This window comes from Eublepharis macularius, chromosome 8, assembly GCF_028583425.1.
Source record: "Eublepharis macularius isolate TG4126 chromosome 8, MPM_Emac_v1.0, whole genome shotgun sequence".
In the NCBI taxonomy this organism is placed as follows: Eukaryota; Metazoa; Chordata; class Lepidosauria; order Squamata; family Eublepharidae; genus Eublepharis; species Eublepharis macularius.
Window position 1 is genome coordinate 49,352,552 of NC_072797.1, and position 17,093 is coordinate 49,369,644.

The 17,093-nt window shown below is 42.2% G+C and overlaps 1 protein-coding gene across 3 annotated transcripts in view; it reads right to left on the reverse strand.

Annotated features, from left to right (window-relative positions):
- Positions 1 to 16,350, reverse strand: part of TMEM161B (transmembrane protein 161B) — a 36,926-nt gene extending 20,576 nt beyond the window's left edge. For 2 of the 3 annotated variants that reach the window (XM_054986433.1, XM_054986435.1), the window contains exons 1-4: positions 16,010 to 16,350; positions 5,492 to 5,595; positions 3,533 to 3,616; positions 1,711 to 1,808 (exon numbers count right to left, since the gene is read on the reverse strand). In XM_054986433.1, the coding sequence (XP_054842408.1) occupies positions 1,711 to 1,808; positions 3,533 to 3,616; positions 5,492 to 5,595; positions 16,010 to 16,120 (397 nt within the window). In that variant the 5' untranslated portion in view covers positions 16,121 to 16,350. Of the gene's footprint in view, positions 1 to 1,710; positions 1,809 to 3,532; positions 3,617 to 5,491; positions 5,596 to 15,726; positions 15,905 to 16,009 lie in introns of those variants that run through there. The other variant, XM_054986434.1, reaches the window with a different exon arrangement.
- Positions 16,351 to 17,093: the final 743 nt, after the last annotated feature.

Here is a 17,093-nt window from a genome sequence, read left to right on the forward strand (position 1 = left end):
TATGCATATAAAGCCATTTTAGGCACTAGTAGAAACAGTTTTTAGATGGACATACATACATACCCAGAAGTTAAAAGTTACCATTGTTACAGCCACCTGAATTAAAACTACCAGAAGTCAATTCAGTAAAAGAATCATTACAAAATAACCAGAACCTACGGGGATAGTAAAAGCAAAACATTGCATGAATTGTCTTGATTCTGGCAAAGAGAATGCTGCATCCTCATCAAACAAATGAGTGCATATGAATACCTCAGACTGCCCTGTGGCGGTGCAAAGTGCTGACAAGTCATAGCCAACTTAGGGCAATCCCTGCTGGGGTTTTCAAGGTAAGAAATAAGGGTGTGCTCCTGAAAAAGAGTCAGAGGATCCAGAAGACCCTGAAATCCGAAGCAGCATGCTGCTTCGGATTCGGGTTTCTGAGTCACTTCAGAATGCAGCGGAAAGATTTGGAGCATTCTGAAATTACGGGGGAGGCTGACGGGGGAGAGGAGGGCCGCCTCCTCTACAGTGCAAGTTAAGTGGGGGATAGTGGCAGGAGAAGGGGGGCTGTTTCAAACGCCCCATGCCGGCTTCACCTGATCAGATGAAGCCAGCGCGGGGTGTTTTGAAACTAACAGCCTTCCTCTGCCACTTGCAAGCGACAGGGGAAGGCTGTGACTTTCAAACACCCCACCCCACGCTGGCTTCAGCCAATCAGGTGAAGCCAGCATCGGATTTTTGAAATACCAGGAACCAAGAATCAGTTCATGAACCAGGGCAAGTTCGTGGAAAGCGACGAACCACGAATCACGTGGTTCTTTTTTTCCCTGATTCGTGCCCATGTCTAATAGCGACCCTGGTCTTCCTTTGTGGTCTCCCATCCAAGTACTAACTAAAGGTGACCCTGCTAAGCTCTTGGGATCTGATGAGATAAGGCTTGCCTGGGTTATCCACGTCAGGGCACATCAGGAAGTCAAATCATTGGTCTGAGTGGCAATGGCTCTTCAACAGTCTTTCCTAATATCAAAGATTGTTCAACTAAGGTAGTCAGTCTTGAACCCAGGATCCCACAAATGTGTGCTGAAACCCCTCTACCAAAATACAACTGCAACTACTACAAATTTTAAACTCAAACCCACCATAAATGTTTTTTACTCCAAAACTCAGCCCCAGTGTCCTAGATTACATTAGAATCCTTGAAGGAAATGAAATAGATTTCTCTTTTCCAACCTGACTTACAACCAGGAAACAGGAAAGTTGTGAAACCGCTCAATCTAGGAGGCTTATGATTCAATTAAACCCCAACATAATAATGAACAGCCAAGGTGATTGGTGTCTTTAAGTCTGGATTCTGATTAACCTAAATATCCAAGAAGATTCCATAGCCAGATAGAACTATCTTTTCTTAATTAACTCAGGGTAGCAACTTAGTTGCTCTCTCTCTCTCAACAAAGATCCTTCAGTAACAACATAACTTCTATTCCTCCCCTCAAATCATAAGACCACAAAAACCTGTGATTTGGGGAGGGGAAAGGATGGTATTCTGAACATCACAGGCAACTCAGTTTTACAATAAAACTTCCTTCCACCACTTCTAAGCCCCAAAGATCCAGCTCAAGCTGTGAGAACAGGCATAGCATACATCCCCTTTAACCCCTCATCACCGTTCCCATCTTCTCACCTTCTCTCTCCTCTCCACCTTGCACTTAATGTGGTCATAGCTCTTACCTAAAGTGTCTATTTCAGTAACAGACTTGGTTTCCAGGTGAAGATCAATGTCTTTAGGAATGGTTAGTGGCTTGTTTTCGATGTGACCATTATATTTCCTGTAAAGGTACATATAACAAAGATATTGCTTCATCACTCACATTTCTAGTCAACTATTAAAGCTAAGGAAATGGCTCTATTTAAACCCATGTTCAGAATCTGAGGAGGCTGAGTAGTAAAATAGGACTTCTGCTTACAAGCAGGCTGGGAACACAAGAGAGGAGGGCCTTGAAGGAGGGGAACTTATCTAACAGGAGAAACCTCCTATACTTGCAGGGAAATATGGTGTGTTGGGTGGGAGTGGAGATAAAAGCAATGCTGCAACTGTTCCCTCTGCTACTGAGAGACATTCCAGCTAGCAGAAGGCAATTTGCAAGTGCTAGCCCAGAACAGGAACAAGACTGCTGAATGAAATACAAAGAGCCAAAAAGTTTGCTCTACATGGAGTAAACGCAGCACACGTCCTTAGTTCTCCTTTCAATGAATGGAGGGGACAGGAGTAAAGGGCAAAGTTAGGGTTACCCATAGTATACAACCTAGTATGCAGTGTCTGAGGCAACATCTCTCCTACCTGAAGAGAGAGTGGAGAGAAAAAAGGTAGAACTGGACTCAGAGTCCAAATCTACACAGCAAGCGCCTCAGAAGTGAGGCTGAGCAGGGGGTATATTCAATGAATTCAAATCCCTCCCTACGATGCTTAAGTGGAGAGGGGAGGGTCAAAAGAATAAGAAACCCTTTCCATTTGCCTCGCCCCCTCACTCCCCTTCCTCCATGACTGTCATAGGAGGGCACATGTAAACTATTTTATAGCATTGCCATAGAACCAACATTAACTATGTTGAACATTTTGTGGCTATAAAGCTGGCTAAATAAATAAATAAATAAATAAATGCGTATGTAAACTTCTGAGTTAAAAACAAGATTTAAAGAATTACAATCTGTAAGAATCACAGATACAGACTTGCAAAAAATAGTGTAAATAATGCTAATATAACACAACTGCTCTTAAGACAACTAAGTGGGCTACTGATATTAAAGTAATTTCCATGGAGGGAACAACTGCAACACAGAGTTATAGAAGAATCCACACCGAGGAACCAGTGCTCTCTTTCTTCTACCTTCTTGCCCGAGATCAGATTTAGAAATCTACAAAACTGAAACCATGCTAAAGCACAGGGAGGAAAAATCTGAATATCTAACAATTGCTAAGATCTTCTGAGCAGCTGAGATCCTTGATTAAAAGAAAACAGGTTTCCAGTCTCCTTAATTCTATTAAAAATTCCAACAAGGATGGCTGACTGGTAGAAATTCTAGTAAGATGGGAATTAACCTTTCAGCTAGCAGGTACCAGTCCCTTCGTCTCTCAGTGCTTCCAGATACCATGTTTCAGTGGGTCACTGAAAACAACATGGCTATTCCCCCTTGGATTACCAGTTCTTTAGGGCAGAGAACAGCAGTGCAGCACATTCAAACTGTGTAGTTCTTCCTTTTCCTTCTATTCAATTAGACCAGAAATGTTCATAGCACTTTCATTATCACACAAGCAGAGAAAGAAATAAGGCAAGCACCTGGGGAGATGCCCCTTCCACATCTTTTATGTCCCATAAATTCCACTGGAATCCACATATACATGAATATGCTGGGAGGCAAATACGAACGTATTAAGAATAGGGACACCTCTTTCTATTCCTTTTTAAAAGATCCTTTAGGAGAGTAGACAATCAACCCCATTTTATAAAAGGGAAAGTGAGGCTGGAAAATAACACCCAGTGGTTTCTCTTACCTGTCTTTCTTGCCTTTGCCCTTTTGTTGCTTCCCTGCAAGAATACGTAATTCTTCTTCTGTGGGATGCTGATACCATCGCAAACTGGAAGAAAGATGTAGAATGAACAGGCACCAGCAGAAATACATGTTACCCATCAATCTGGATATCACAGTGTATGTTTTAATATTCCTTAGCAAAATGCCTGATATCAGGCAGATGTACCATCTGTTATGCATTTCCTCATGCAGAAATTGCCATCTAGTTCGCAGCCCAACATTGTCATACCCTTATTTTCATATATGGAAGTTTAAAAATAGTGATACAGTGATTAAAAATATTTCACATAAGAACCATCCAACACTCCAGCTTTAAAAAGGGCCCGTGCTTCACCCAATGAGGTTGAAAAATAGTTTTAAATACACATACTGATTACCTATGTCTGCAGTGATTTCTTCTTGTGGAGTGGGAGAATGCCTTTAATTCTATGCATCCTTTTTGGGATTCAGTTACAGTATTTTAAAAGTACTTGTTTTCCTACTGAACACTCTGCTACATTTCTCTTCTATTACATAGCTATTGCTGTCATTGTAAAGGTCACACACTCTCACTAACCCAAGCAGTTCAGAAAAAAACACATGCAAGATCAATGTGCTATACAAAAACGTGTATCATGCTGATTTGCACAGTTATTCTTGGCAAGAAAAACTGAGCACAAATATACCTAGCTGCTGGTAATGTATGAGATTTCAACTACTGAAGCTAAACTAGCAACAGTACTTCCACAATGTTCCCACAGGAGCCCATGAACAACTGTAAAATCCCTCAGGAGTCTATAAAGGACAGACAAGGATGTTGCTGCTTTAACAAACAACAAAGGCCACTGCAGCAGCATTTCTTCTGTCCACATACTGCTTCAACCACTGGTGTCCAGTGAAGTATTTCAGCAACTGTCTGGGTACCAGAACCCTCCCCTGCATTTTCTACCCTGCCACATGGCTGGGACATCTCAGAACCATCCATTAATTAGACTCCTACTGGGAAAGAAGTATTTTAAGATGAATCAGAAAATCATGAGTTAGTAAAAGTAACCAGCTGAACACCTGAGCTAAACAAGTTTCATTGCCATAACTAGGTGTGATTGTTTATTGAGCATCTTTAACCTACTTCAAATTAGAATAATTTCATAAATAGTAATTCTCTCTGTGGAGGTTCAGTGCATTGATATCAGCAGAACTGCATCCACATTGGAAGATGCTGCTGCTAGAACTTAACTCTTCTTTCCGAATTGCATATGAACAGGGAAATCACTACAACGAAAGGGCAACTTGTAACAAATCTTTGACCTTTTATGGAGAGTATTGACCCAAAAATGTATCTGTTAAATTAAATGAGGAACACTGATGACATTAGAGATCAGTTAAGTTATCTTAAAATGACTAAGGAAATTGCCACAAGTGGTATGGTTGTCCCTATAACTGTATGTTTTCTAAATAATCTGTCCCTTCTTCCTTTAATTTCATTTCTAATTTTCATCTACAAGAGTTACATTTTTTAATTATAGGCACAGTTATACAGAAAATATTCTTTCTACAAAAAATGCCTGGCAGTACTGAAAAGAGAACAGAATGAACAGAAGCATTCATTTCTTCAAGAAGAACTTTACACCTGTCAAGTACTAAGTCCATAAACAGGCTGCGTAACAACATACCATGAATTTCTCAATATGATCTAAAGTTACAATGCACTGATAATCTTTAGACAAGACGTTAAGACAGAGAGAGAGTGTTCTACTGAAAATCAAACTTTCCAAATCTGCACATTGCTACAATTCATTTGAAACTGAAACGCACTGAATAATAGGACAATTACAACAAGGAACCATACAGTACCTTACAGACTATCAAATTTATAATGGCATAAGCTTTCATGGGCGAGAGCCCACGTTGTCAGATGTATGATTAGCTTCCCTTATCTTACCTGCCACTACAGAGAAGCCACCGCGCAAGAGAGTAGTGGGGTATGATCTTCTGTATAATACTAGCCATCACCATGGTAACCACCAGCTGCACACCTATCACACCCTGTGGAAGAATAAACCAATGTATGTTAGCATGCAGGAGCAAACTTTTCACAATAGCTCTTAAGAATGAAGCCATGCTTTATTTTGTTCAACTGTATGAACTTAACTATTAGTCTCAATCCTTACATAAAAGCGTTTTAAAAAAAATGAAGTGGAGCTCTCCAGAAATACAAGTGCACATCTTTTATCTTTTAACACAATCTTAAATGTAAGTTTTGCAGTTATCTAATGTATTTTATGTACTACAGTGTAGAAAGCACTGAATTTTATCTATGAAGCCATGGTTCAAAGCTTTAGTCAATGACTCAACAGACAGCCTTGGGCCAAGTTTGCACCTAGCCATTCCTCTGCAGGAGGTCAGAATTTTGCTTAGATTTGTATCAACTGTTCCTTTTCCATTAAAAAAATCCCACCACTGGTGTCTTAGAGCTGCTTAATGCAACAAGGAAGCTTCATACAACATGGTACATCAATCAGCATATGATGAGGCAAATTCTGTGCATGACAGAGATACATGCTGCTTAACATTCAAGAATCAAGTGCTGAGAAGCAGTGATTGGCTGTGGCTCCACAGAACATGCCCATTATTTTGATAGGGACACACTTTACATGCCTACCTACCATGAACAATGTTAATGTTGTGAGGCTGCTGCATTAAATGAATCAACTGCATATCTTTCACTATGTTTCTTTATGTGGGCACTGAGAAATACACAAGTGGAGGATCCTCAGTGACTTGTAGGAGCATCTCATTTTCCCTCCCCTACCATTTCCTCTTTCTCTTCCCTGAAACACCCATAGTTAGGGTTGCCAGGGCAGGGCACATGGATACTTATTCGTGCACAGATCATGTGTTTGGGGTTGATATTTAAAGAATCAGCTCTGTCATGATGACAAAAATGATAACATTGTAACATAAATAATGTCATCTGTAGGGAACACTCAATTCATCACGTGCCTGCTCTGTCAGGGGCCCATCTCCTGGACTTGCCTCCTCCTACTGATCAGCTAGTGATTGGCAGGCAGAGGCAGGAATCACTGGGAGTCTGCCTGCCACCAGCAGACATAAGGTAAACCTACGCATAGCCTGTCCCTGTTTCCTGCTTCCTCCTCGCCTTCCCACCCAAGCAGCCTTTATCTGCTCCCTGCCTTCAGCTTTCCCTCCCCCAGGAAATCCTCCATTTCGGAAAGCTATATATGGTCAGGAGCTCTCAAGGAGCAAAAGCAAATTACATTATTCACCACCTCCCCTCCATTTTATCCTAACAATCAACTAGAGGTAGGTTAGGCTTAGTTTATGTGACAGACCCCAATCACCCAGAGAGCTTCTACAGAAGTCCAGATTCAAACCTGGGTGTCCCAGATCCTAGTCTGAAACTAACACTACACTGACTTTCATGGGGTGGCTGCTGTTGAATACTAGCAAGCAGCCAGGCCTAGGTGAAGTCATGTAAGTTACATGGTAGCAAGTTGCTCAGTGGCTGCTGATAGGCCTGGCCCCAACGAATCCTCCCTCAATGGCCAGAACAGCCTTCCTTATCCCTATCCCCCCTGCCTTTTCCTGACTGAAACCAACATTTGAATACTGTTGCAGCTGCCTAGCAACTCCCAGAATGACAATTGAGTTTCTTAAAGCTGCAGGCACTGCTTTTATTATTGGGGGAGGGATGTTAAAAGCCCCAATCCATTTTTTATTCCAGATGTGTATGCAAATATGGTTCCCCCCCCCTCAAGTTTGTCTGTTCATAGCCTCAGTCCTTGGATTTAAGTATCCACAGATGATGCCATGCTGAAAACTGATAACTGAGAAACATTGTTGATAATTTTAACTCAATAACAACAATAAGAACCATTAAGAGCAACAGGTTAGTCCAAATTAGCATGAACTAGTTTGCTGTACACTGTTAGTAGTCATGAAACTAATAACTAACAATTTTCAACACCCTATTCACAAGGTTAAAAACACTGATTGATGATTATGGCAAAAATAGAAGAGAGTCCAGTAGCACCTTTAAGACTAACCAACTTTACTGTAGCATAAGCTTTTGAGAATCACAGTTCTGTTCATCAGATGCATGGAGGGTAAGAAGAAACTGGTCAGATATATAGGTGGAGAAGGGAGTGGGGAGTAGATGCAATCAATAGCTTTTGATAATGGGATCAGTAGGCTTCTGATAATGAAATCAGTTACTTCTGATAATGAGATAACCATTCATAGTCTCTATTCAATTCAAGCCTGACTGAGTCAAATTTACATATGAATTCCAATCAGCAGTTTCCCCGCTGGATTCTGTTTTTGAAAGGTTTCTGTTGAACTACAGTGACCTTTAAGTCCTTGATGGAATGTCCTGATAGATTGAAGTGTTCTCCCACTGGTTTCTGGATGTTGCCATTTGTAATGTCAGATTTGTGTCCATGTATTCTTTTGCGCAGAGGTTGGCTGGTTTGTCCAATGTACAGAGCAGATGGACATTGTTGGCACATAAGGGCATATATCCCATGGGACCCATGGGAAGGAAGCCCTTGAGAGATTTCATCAGGACTTCAACAACTTTCACCCTACTATCAACCTGAGCCTGGAACTCTACACAACAGGTACACTTCTTGGACACCACTGTACAACTACATAATGGACAGATAAATACCACTTTATACCATAAACCCACTGACCGATACTCATATCTACACGCCTCCAGCTACCACCCTAAACATACCACTCAGTTGATTGTCTACAGCCAAGCCTTATGTTACAATCATATCTGCTCCAATGCTCTTGATCAGAACTCCCATTTAAGAGATTTACAACCAGCATTTTTGGGGCTACATTACCCACCAAATGAAGTGAGGAAACAAATCGACAGGGCCAGATTAGTACCCAGAAACAGCCTGCTTCAGGACAAACCTAAAGGAACTAACAACAGAACACCACTGGTTGTCACCTATAGTTCCCAGCTCAAACCCATCCAACGGTTCATCAGCGATCTGCAACCCATCCTGGAAAACGATGCCTCTCTCTCACAAGCCCTGGGTGGAAGACCTCTCCTTGCCTACAGACAGCCTCCCAACCTTAAACGACTTCTCACTTACAATCATGAATCGGCTAGCAGAGTCACCAGCACAGGTACTAGACCCTGCAACAAACCCAGATGCCAGCTCTGTCCTCATATCTACCCAGGAAATACAATTACAGGACCCAATCGCATCAACTACACTATCTCTGGCTCTTACAGCTGCTCATCCTCCAACGTGATATATGCCCTCATGTGCCAACAATGTCCATCTGCTCTGTACATTGGACAAACCAGCCAACCTCTGCGCAAAAGAATAAATGGACACAAATATGACATTGCAAATAGCAACATCCAGAAACCAGTGGGAGAACACTTCAATCTATCAGGACATTCCATCAAGGACTTAAAGGTCACTGTAGTTCAACAGAAACCTTTTAAAAACAGAATCCAACGGGGAGACTGCTGATTGGAATTCTTATGTAAATTTGACTCAGTCAGGCTTGGATTGAATAGAGACTATGAATGGTTATCTCATTATCAGAAGTAACTGATTTCATTATCAGAAGCCTACTGATCCCATTATCAGAAGCTACTGATTGCATCTACTCCCCCCTCCCCTCTCCACCTATATATCTGACCAGTTTCTTCTTACCCTCCATGCATCTGATGAACAGAACTGTGATTCTCAAAAGCTTATGCTACAGTAAAGTTGGTTAGTCTTAAAGGTGCTACTGGACTCTTTTCTATTTTTGCTACTACAGACTAACACAGCTAACTCCCCTGGATTATGGCAACCCCTTAAGGCATTAAGGGAATCTGTACATCTAGGTCTATATTTAAAATTGTTAAATGACTGTTGGAATACTTCTTCAAAAAATAATGAGAAAACTTGTACTCCTCATGCTGTTTTTGTGGTTTCCTATCCATAAGCATCAACATTTCAGCTGAAGAAGGATGCAAGGCAGTTACACTCTGCTGACAGAAATCCTTCTGTTGATGGAAATTTTTGGTGAGATTCAAGCCATCACTTATAATAACAACATTCGATTTATATACCACCCTTCAGGACAACTTAATGCCCACTCAGAGCAGTTTACAAAGTATGTCATTATTATCCCCACAACAAAACACCCTGTGAGGTGGGTGGGGCTGAGAGAGCTCCAGAGAGCCGTGACTAGCCCAAGGTTGCCCAGCTGGCTTCAAGTGGAGGAGTGGGGAATCAAACCCAGTTCTCCAGATTAGAGTCCCACGCTCTTAACCACTACACCAAACTGGCTCCTAGCACTGTGGCACAGGTTCTACACAAAGTGGGTTATAACATAGAACAATGTCAAGACATTTTGGAATTCCAGTGTTAGCCTACTACACTATTGTGCACAGAAAGGGGTTACATGTTAACTGAATCTCAAAAAGAACAATTACATAAACCTGCGGTGGTTCTGGCATAAGTTTAGTCAGCTAAGTATCAGTATATGTTTGAGCAAGAAATACTGCAAGCACTTAACATATATACAGAACAACTAGTATTCAATCTCCCTATTTAGAGCCAATTGACATTGTATCAGACAGCTCGGTTCCTCTGGCACTTCTTATGGTAAATGCTTGAAATCTGCCAGGAAGAGCAACATCTCTAAAGAAAGACTAGGTGGGACATGTACTGAGGAATGTCTGCAGCCCACTGTAGGTTTAGAAACAGTAGTGAAAGATTTAAAACAAAACAACTCTTTAAAAAAAAAGCCATCTTTTAAGTTATAGAACACTGCAGCTCAGTTACTATTGGCACTAATGGAATATGCAGATTATACCCATTCTGCAGAACAGGTTAGTGATCAGTTACCAGGTTCAATTCAAGGTTCTGGTTATTATGAAGGGAGCCCTTAGTGGCCTTGGACTCACATATGCAGGACTACCCCTCCTACTATGCTGTGCTACAACAGCAAAACCTTCTGAAGGGGCCACCCTGCAATGACCAAGACCAGCAACTACTCATTCATATACCTTCTCTGTAGCAGAGCCCACTTCATGGGATAGCCTGGCTGAAGGGGTCAGGAAGGCTTCAAAGCTTCTATCATTCCATAGAATGTGAAAAACAGAATTGTTTAAAACAGTATTTTTAAAAAGAAATTAGAACTGTAGCATATAAGGGATAGGTTTATGGTCTATTGCAACATTTATTTATTTATTTTACTTCATTTATACCCCAGCCTTTCTTCCCCAAAGGGTACCAAACGCAGCCTGCATCCTTTTCCTCTCCTCCATTTTATCCTCACATCAACCCTGTGAGGTAGGTTAGCCTGAAAGAGAATGATTGGTCCTAGGTCACCCAACAAGCTTCCCTGGAAGAGTCTCTCAGATCTTAGTTCATTACTCTAGCCACTATACCACAATGCTGGAAAGTATATATCTCCTTCATTTTATTGTACTGCCTGCTACCTTTGTTACCAACTTTCTGTACTAAGGTATGTCATGCCTTAAACAGGGTTTTTTTGGACTTTTTGTTTGTATTGTTGTCCAACCTGTTATCCTAGTCCTGCTGCACTGTTAAGTGGAGTTCTCTGATGTCTGTTTTATATTCTGTAATCCGGCTAGAGTCCCAGTGAGAAAGGTATAAATAATACAATGGAAGATTGTTCTCTTTCTGGAAAAAGTGTTAATTCTTCTTCCTGTCCTGATCATGTTATATAAAATCTAAGCCCAAGAACTGTCCACAGCCAACCATTGCAGGAATAGGTTGGATACCATTGCTAAAGGGCACCCCAAACCCTGTCATGAGGTGGGCATTTTGCCAAAATCCTGCATTTACAGGATTTGTTCAGTGACAGTGACTGCCATCTATGGAATGTACCTTTATGCAGAGAACCAAGCAAGCCATAATAACCATATCCGAGAGCAGCATCACAGAGCATGTAAGTTCTGTATTAGAGTAATAAGCTCAGTTTACTCTGTAGGAGAATTTGTTTGGCCTTGCCTGGTTCTCTTTCAGCCATTTGGCTCTACTAAACCTAATTGCTTTCCTTTTACCAAGCATGCTCTATTTGAACCCCTTTCTAACAACTGCAGCATTTCCATTCTGGTTGAGCAAGCTAATCAATTGCTTCTGCACTGATCTTTATTCAAGTTTCCAATCACTTTTGCGCACTCTTTTATGTAAGTTACCAGCAGCGTGCTCTGCTCTGTTCTAAACAAAATGTGTTCAGTAAAGTTTGAAACTCTGCCTGCTCATTTAGGCAACACAATCCTCATGATAAAGGCAGCAATGCTAAAGGAACCAAAAGGGGAGGGTTGGGGTATCCTGGGCTCTTCCACCTTATTATCTTCTGTCCCTGGAGTGGAAACAACTATCACCATACCTGAATCGTCATGGAGTTAATGGGAATGAACAAGTGAGGAACTGCACTGTCTCAGGGAGCTCCCCCGGCTCCAAGAATGAGAAAACAGGACATGGGTCCCCAAGACATTTCAAGTTCTATAAGAATCAGAGCACTGATAAATGCCCCCACCCCAAAAATGTGGTCAAAGCCCACAAACAAGGAAGAGATTAGCAACCATTTCATTTCCTTCCAATCATGAGATATGGTCACCTGGACTGGAAATGATATGAAACTCTACTAGTAGTGTTGACATATGCAACACGTGCTTTCTTAAAATACTTCTAACCTGACAAACAAGTTGTGACTTTCTTCTTTCTGAGATTACTAATACTGGATAAATGTGTATGTTCCTGTATCAGTAATAAGGTCAGATTCTACAAGGACTTCTAGTAAAAAAATGTATCACTTGGATTTCAGAACTTGTTCCTAATATTGACCTATGTAGCAGCACTTATTTATCACAGCTTCAGAAGTTATACTGAAACAATCTTTTAGAAGACAACTTACACAGGCATTGTTCCTGTGTAAGCATGAGGTGGTTAATAAACCATGTTATCTATAAAGGACCTGAAGCAGGAAAAACAAGGTTATCATTAAATACACATACAACACCAGGGCCTGGTACCGCTCTGTCTGCTGACTTTTAAATGTTTATTTCTCAACAGAAATCTGAGCCAAGTTGACATGTTATTTTGGAAACTCTGGTCCAAAAATGCTTTGTAACACAGCCTGGGAAACTTCTGTAACAACACCACAGTGTATGCCATTGTCTTAGAAATATTTAAAGAGGTTAAAAGACATTAATTCACACAGACCCTCCCCACATTAAGCAAACTACACATGGGAGAAAGCCTTGGACTTGCATATATCTCTACTGCACACAGTGTCATGGCATGCACATCCTATGTGATTCACCCAGCTTTTTGCAGCAGTCTGGTTAAATACACAGTGTGTATGCTCAGAGGAATACATGCATTTGCAGAGTCAGCTGATAAGCAGAGGAATGTATGGCAATCTTCAAGCTTAAGGCTTGGATCTAACAGAAAACTCCCCTTAACAGAAATGGACTGTGAATTTTTGCTCATCTCCTCTTCAGCTGCAGACCACCAACTCTGCCATCATGCCCTAGCATTTAGCGATCTTTTGGGGGTGCAGCAGAAGACAGCCCAACAGAAATCCCTTCACGCAGCTGCGATTTACTGAAGGATCTAAGCCCACGCTTAGAGGAATGACCTGTTTATTTGCCCTACATTGAACAAGTTTCAAAATAAAGATAATTACCTTAAAAAGGAAAGTAGCAAATAAAACCCTGAATTCATTACGTAGGTCTAATTAATATAAACCGCCCAACAAATCTCAACATCTCAAAAGTTGTTAAAATTGATTTCTTCTTTTAAACTGTATTTTCTTTCTGACTAATCTGTATGCTGGTTTTAGGACTGTAATAAACAAACTACAGTGCTAGAAATCTGGGATCTTCACTATTGTTCTTTGCAAGAGATTCAGAATTTAGATTAAGATGAGACCCTGAACAGATGCTGACAGGATTCACTGGTCTTCTGTTGTAAATATCTGCTTTCCCCAATTTAAATCAGTGTGTATGGGGGGCAGGGGGAAGTATTTCATTTATTTACTTAACTCATACTCCAGCCTTTCTCCTCCATGAGGATCCTAAGCAGTATACATCATTCTCCTCTTCCATTTTATCCTCACAACAACCCTGTGAGGTACTTAGGCTAAGAGTGTATAACTGGCCCAAAGTCACCCAGTCAGCTTCCATGGCAAGTAGGGATTCAAAACTGATTGTTCCAGATACTAGTGCAGTACTATAACCACTACAGTGAACTGGCTCCATACTGTGGAGAAATAGTTCAGAAGTCTGCTCAGTGACCTAGTTTCTTATTCTCATTGGCTAAGAGGTTCCTGTCAGCAATATAGCAACTTATCAGCAACATATTAACCTCAGTTTCAGGTAGGTAGCCTTGTTGGTCTGTAGCAGAAGAACAAGATTCAGGTCCAGTAGCACCTTAGTTGGTCTCTAAAGTGCTACTGGACCCGAATCTTGCTCTCAGTTTTCATGCAACATTTATTACACCTACATTAGACGTTTTTGCCCCTACAAATTAAGTGGGGTAAGAATTCCAAAGGTGAGATTTCTGAACCTGAGTTCATTAAAATTCAGAAAAATGGGGGAGGGGGGCTGAAAAGAGACATAGGATTCTTATCTCACTACACATGTTAATTTCAGCTCTAATCAAGCTATATTGTATAATTCTGCCACCTTTCTTTGTAACACCCATCCCACCTCCTGAATGGGATATAAAGGCTCAGGGATCTCCATTCTTACATGTATCTGATTAAGGAAGCTTTTGAATTTTGAAAGCTTATACCCTGCAAATCTTTTTGATCTTTAAGGTGCTACTGGAATTGAATCTTGTGTCTCAACAATTGTATGTCTTCTATTATTTGCTTAACCAGATCATATCTATTTACAAACTTATTTTAGGCAATACTATATGTACTGTCACCAGATGCTTTCAAGAGGTATATTAGAATAACCAAAGGTTCTTCTTTTCCATTCAGTTTAGCTAATCAATCATCCCTTGAATCTCCTGTGAACAGCACTAAAACTAAGTAAAAGCATTAAGGCCATAAATACTCTCCCCATTGTAGATGAGCAAGACTGAAACTAGGTGCCACCTACACCAATTAGCATGCTTACCACAGAAGTAGAGAACCTGTTCGCATATGAACAAGAACCAGCGACAGAAGTCATGCAATGTAACACTAAACAGAATTAACACTCTCAAGAGCAATGAAATAAAGAGTTTAGGTATTTCAGATTATACTGACAACCTACAAAAAACTTGACAGAATTTTGGAAGTCCCCTATTAACTAACGTCTATGGGAACAGCAGGCAATTTGCTTTCCCCTATTTACAAAGGAATGTAAAGGGGGAAAGGAATAACAATATTAACAAGTCAATAGGTTTAGAAGGGTGTGACTGTTTAGGAATGCAGTGATTACAAACATACTTGTGCTTTTGTACCTTGTGTTCTGAAAATGGCATTTGTGGCATTTGGCACCCAAAACCAGAAAGAGGGAGGCTTCATAATGAAAGAAGTTCTAGAAGCCAGCCTAAAAAAACCAGACTGCCTATACAGGATACACTTCTATCAGTTTTAGATGGATAGGCATATTGGTCTCCAGTAGAAAAGCAAGATTTGAGTCCAGTGGTACCTTAGAGACCAAGAAGATTTCTAGGGTATAATCTGTCAAAAGCTTACACTCTGAAAATCTTGTTGGTCTCAAATCATCAGGAAACTGTTAAATGTTCAGCTGACTTTTAATGCCTTCCTTTACAGCTTATCATAAACCAGTACCTTTAAGTACAGTAATGATTGAAAAGCAACGTCTAACTCCATACTGCTGCTGCTGCATAGGACGTTTTCCACAAACCGACGGTTCAGTCCAACGGAGGCGTTTGAAGAGTGGCTGCACGCTTTCCCACTTTACAGTTTAGAGCCTTTTTGAGCAGCTGGCCAAGTAACGTCCGAGAAAAGCAGCACTGACCATGCTTCAAGTCTCAAGTTTTGAGCATAATCCCTTTCCAACCCCTGCCCCACAAGTAAACAGACTCTTCAGTCCTGGAAGCCGAGGTGTCCCTGCCCCCCCACTCCTCCCCGAAGCCAATGGATTCCACGCAGAGCTTGTAAAGCCCCACGCATCTCGCAAACTTGGGCACTCACCATGCTGCTCCAGCCGCCGCCTCCACCACCGTCGCCGCCGCCTTCTCGCGGGCTCTCCCCACACCCAACGCATAAATTTTCCCCGCGCAGGCCAAGCCGCACAGGAAGCTCGGGGGGTGGGGGGTGAGAGAAGGGAGAGCCCCCAGAACTCCTCACCCAGAACAGCGCCGGTTTCCACTGCCCGGCTCACGCCTCCTGAGCCTGCAGAGGTCATGCCAGGACCCCGCTACATAAGGACCCAGTAGTGCCGCCCAGGGATATGCCTGAAAAGAAATAATCTTACCCGCCAGTCTCGCGGGGACTGACTGCACTCTTCCCACGACAAAGATGCTAAGACGTTAATACCCGGAATTTCTGACGGGAAAAGGAGAGGGTTTGGCTCGCGAGAAATCATCTTTGGGGTCTCTCTCGTAGCAGGCACGACGTAAACATCCGGAAAGTTCAGGAGTTTCGGAGCGCTGGCGACTACCCACAGTGGGGCGTTATCACGTGACTCCGGGTCGGGTCGATGTCGTCCTTGGAGTCCTCGAAGGAAAGAGTGAGGGGTGGAAGGGAGACAGGTCCCTTTTAGGTTCTTTCGAGACTGTATAATATACGTTGCTTCGGAAGAACTCGCCTAGTGATCCTCAGATGTCAACAGAACAAGAAGAAATCCAACTGAGACCTGTTAAAAGAGAGCGGTCTTTTACGCATGCGTCAGATGATCAGCCGGTGGCTGCTTTGGCGTTGGGTGCAGAGCGTGTGTGTACGCGCACTTCATCCAACCGCCTGCTGCAGTGGCATGAACCCGGAAGTTTTGGCTGGAACGTCTCGTGCTATGAGAGGGGGGAAAGCACGAGGGAAGCGTGCGCGCGGCCGCACCTCTGGAATCTCGCGCGCGTCAGAAGACGGTGGGGGTGGGGCTCAGGGAGAAGGAGCGTCGCTGTCGGCAGCGCCGTAAGACGTGCTCCCCACCCCCACCGGCCTTTCCGTGCTCTTCTAACTCCAAGAGTCAGTTTCTCACGTGCTGTCCAGTTGACAAGTCATGGAAGTGGTTTCAGCCAGAAGCCCTTCCAGACGCAGGAATCTGATTTTTTTTTATCCTGCCTTTTCGGGAGAAGGTCAAGTGTAGGTAGTTCCTTCCTATCCAGTTTTATCTTCTCCTCAAACCCCGTGAAGGAGGTGAGACTGACAGCGCTTGGACCGTGGTCAGCCTGCGAGCAGACTGAGGATTAAAATCTGGTGTAACATTCGCCAGTATGCTATGCTGAAAGCTGAGAATAAATTCCACTCCTTGCATCTGGCAAAGGGAGCTCTAATTCTCGAAAGCTCGTACAATGGATGTCTGGTTAGTCTTTAAGGTGCTAGGGGACCTCATGGCTACCCAC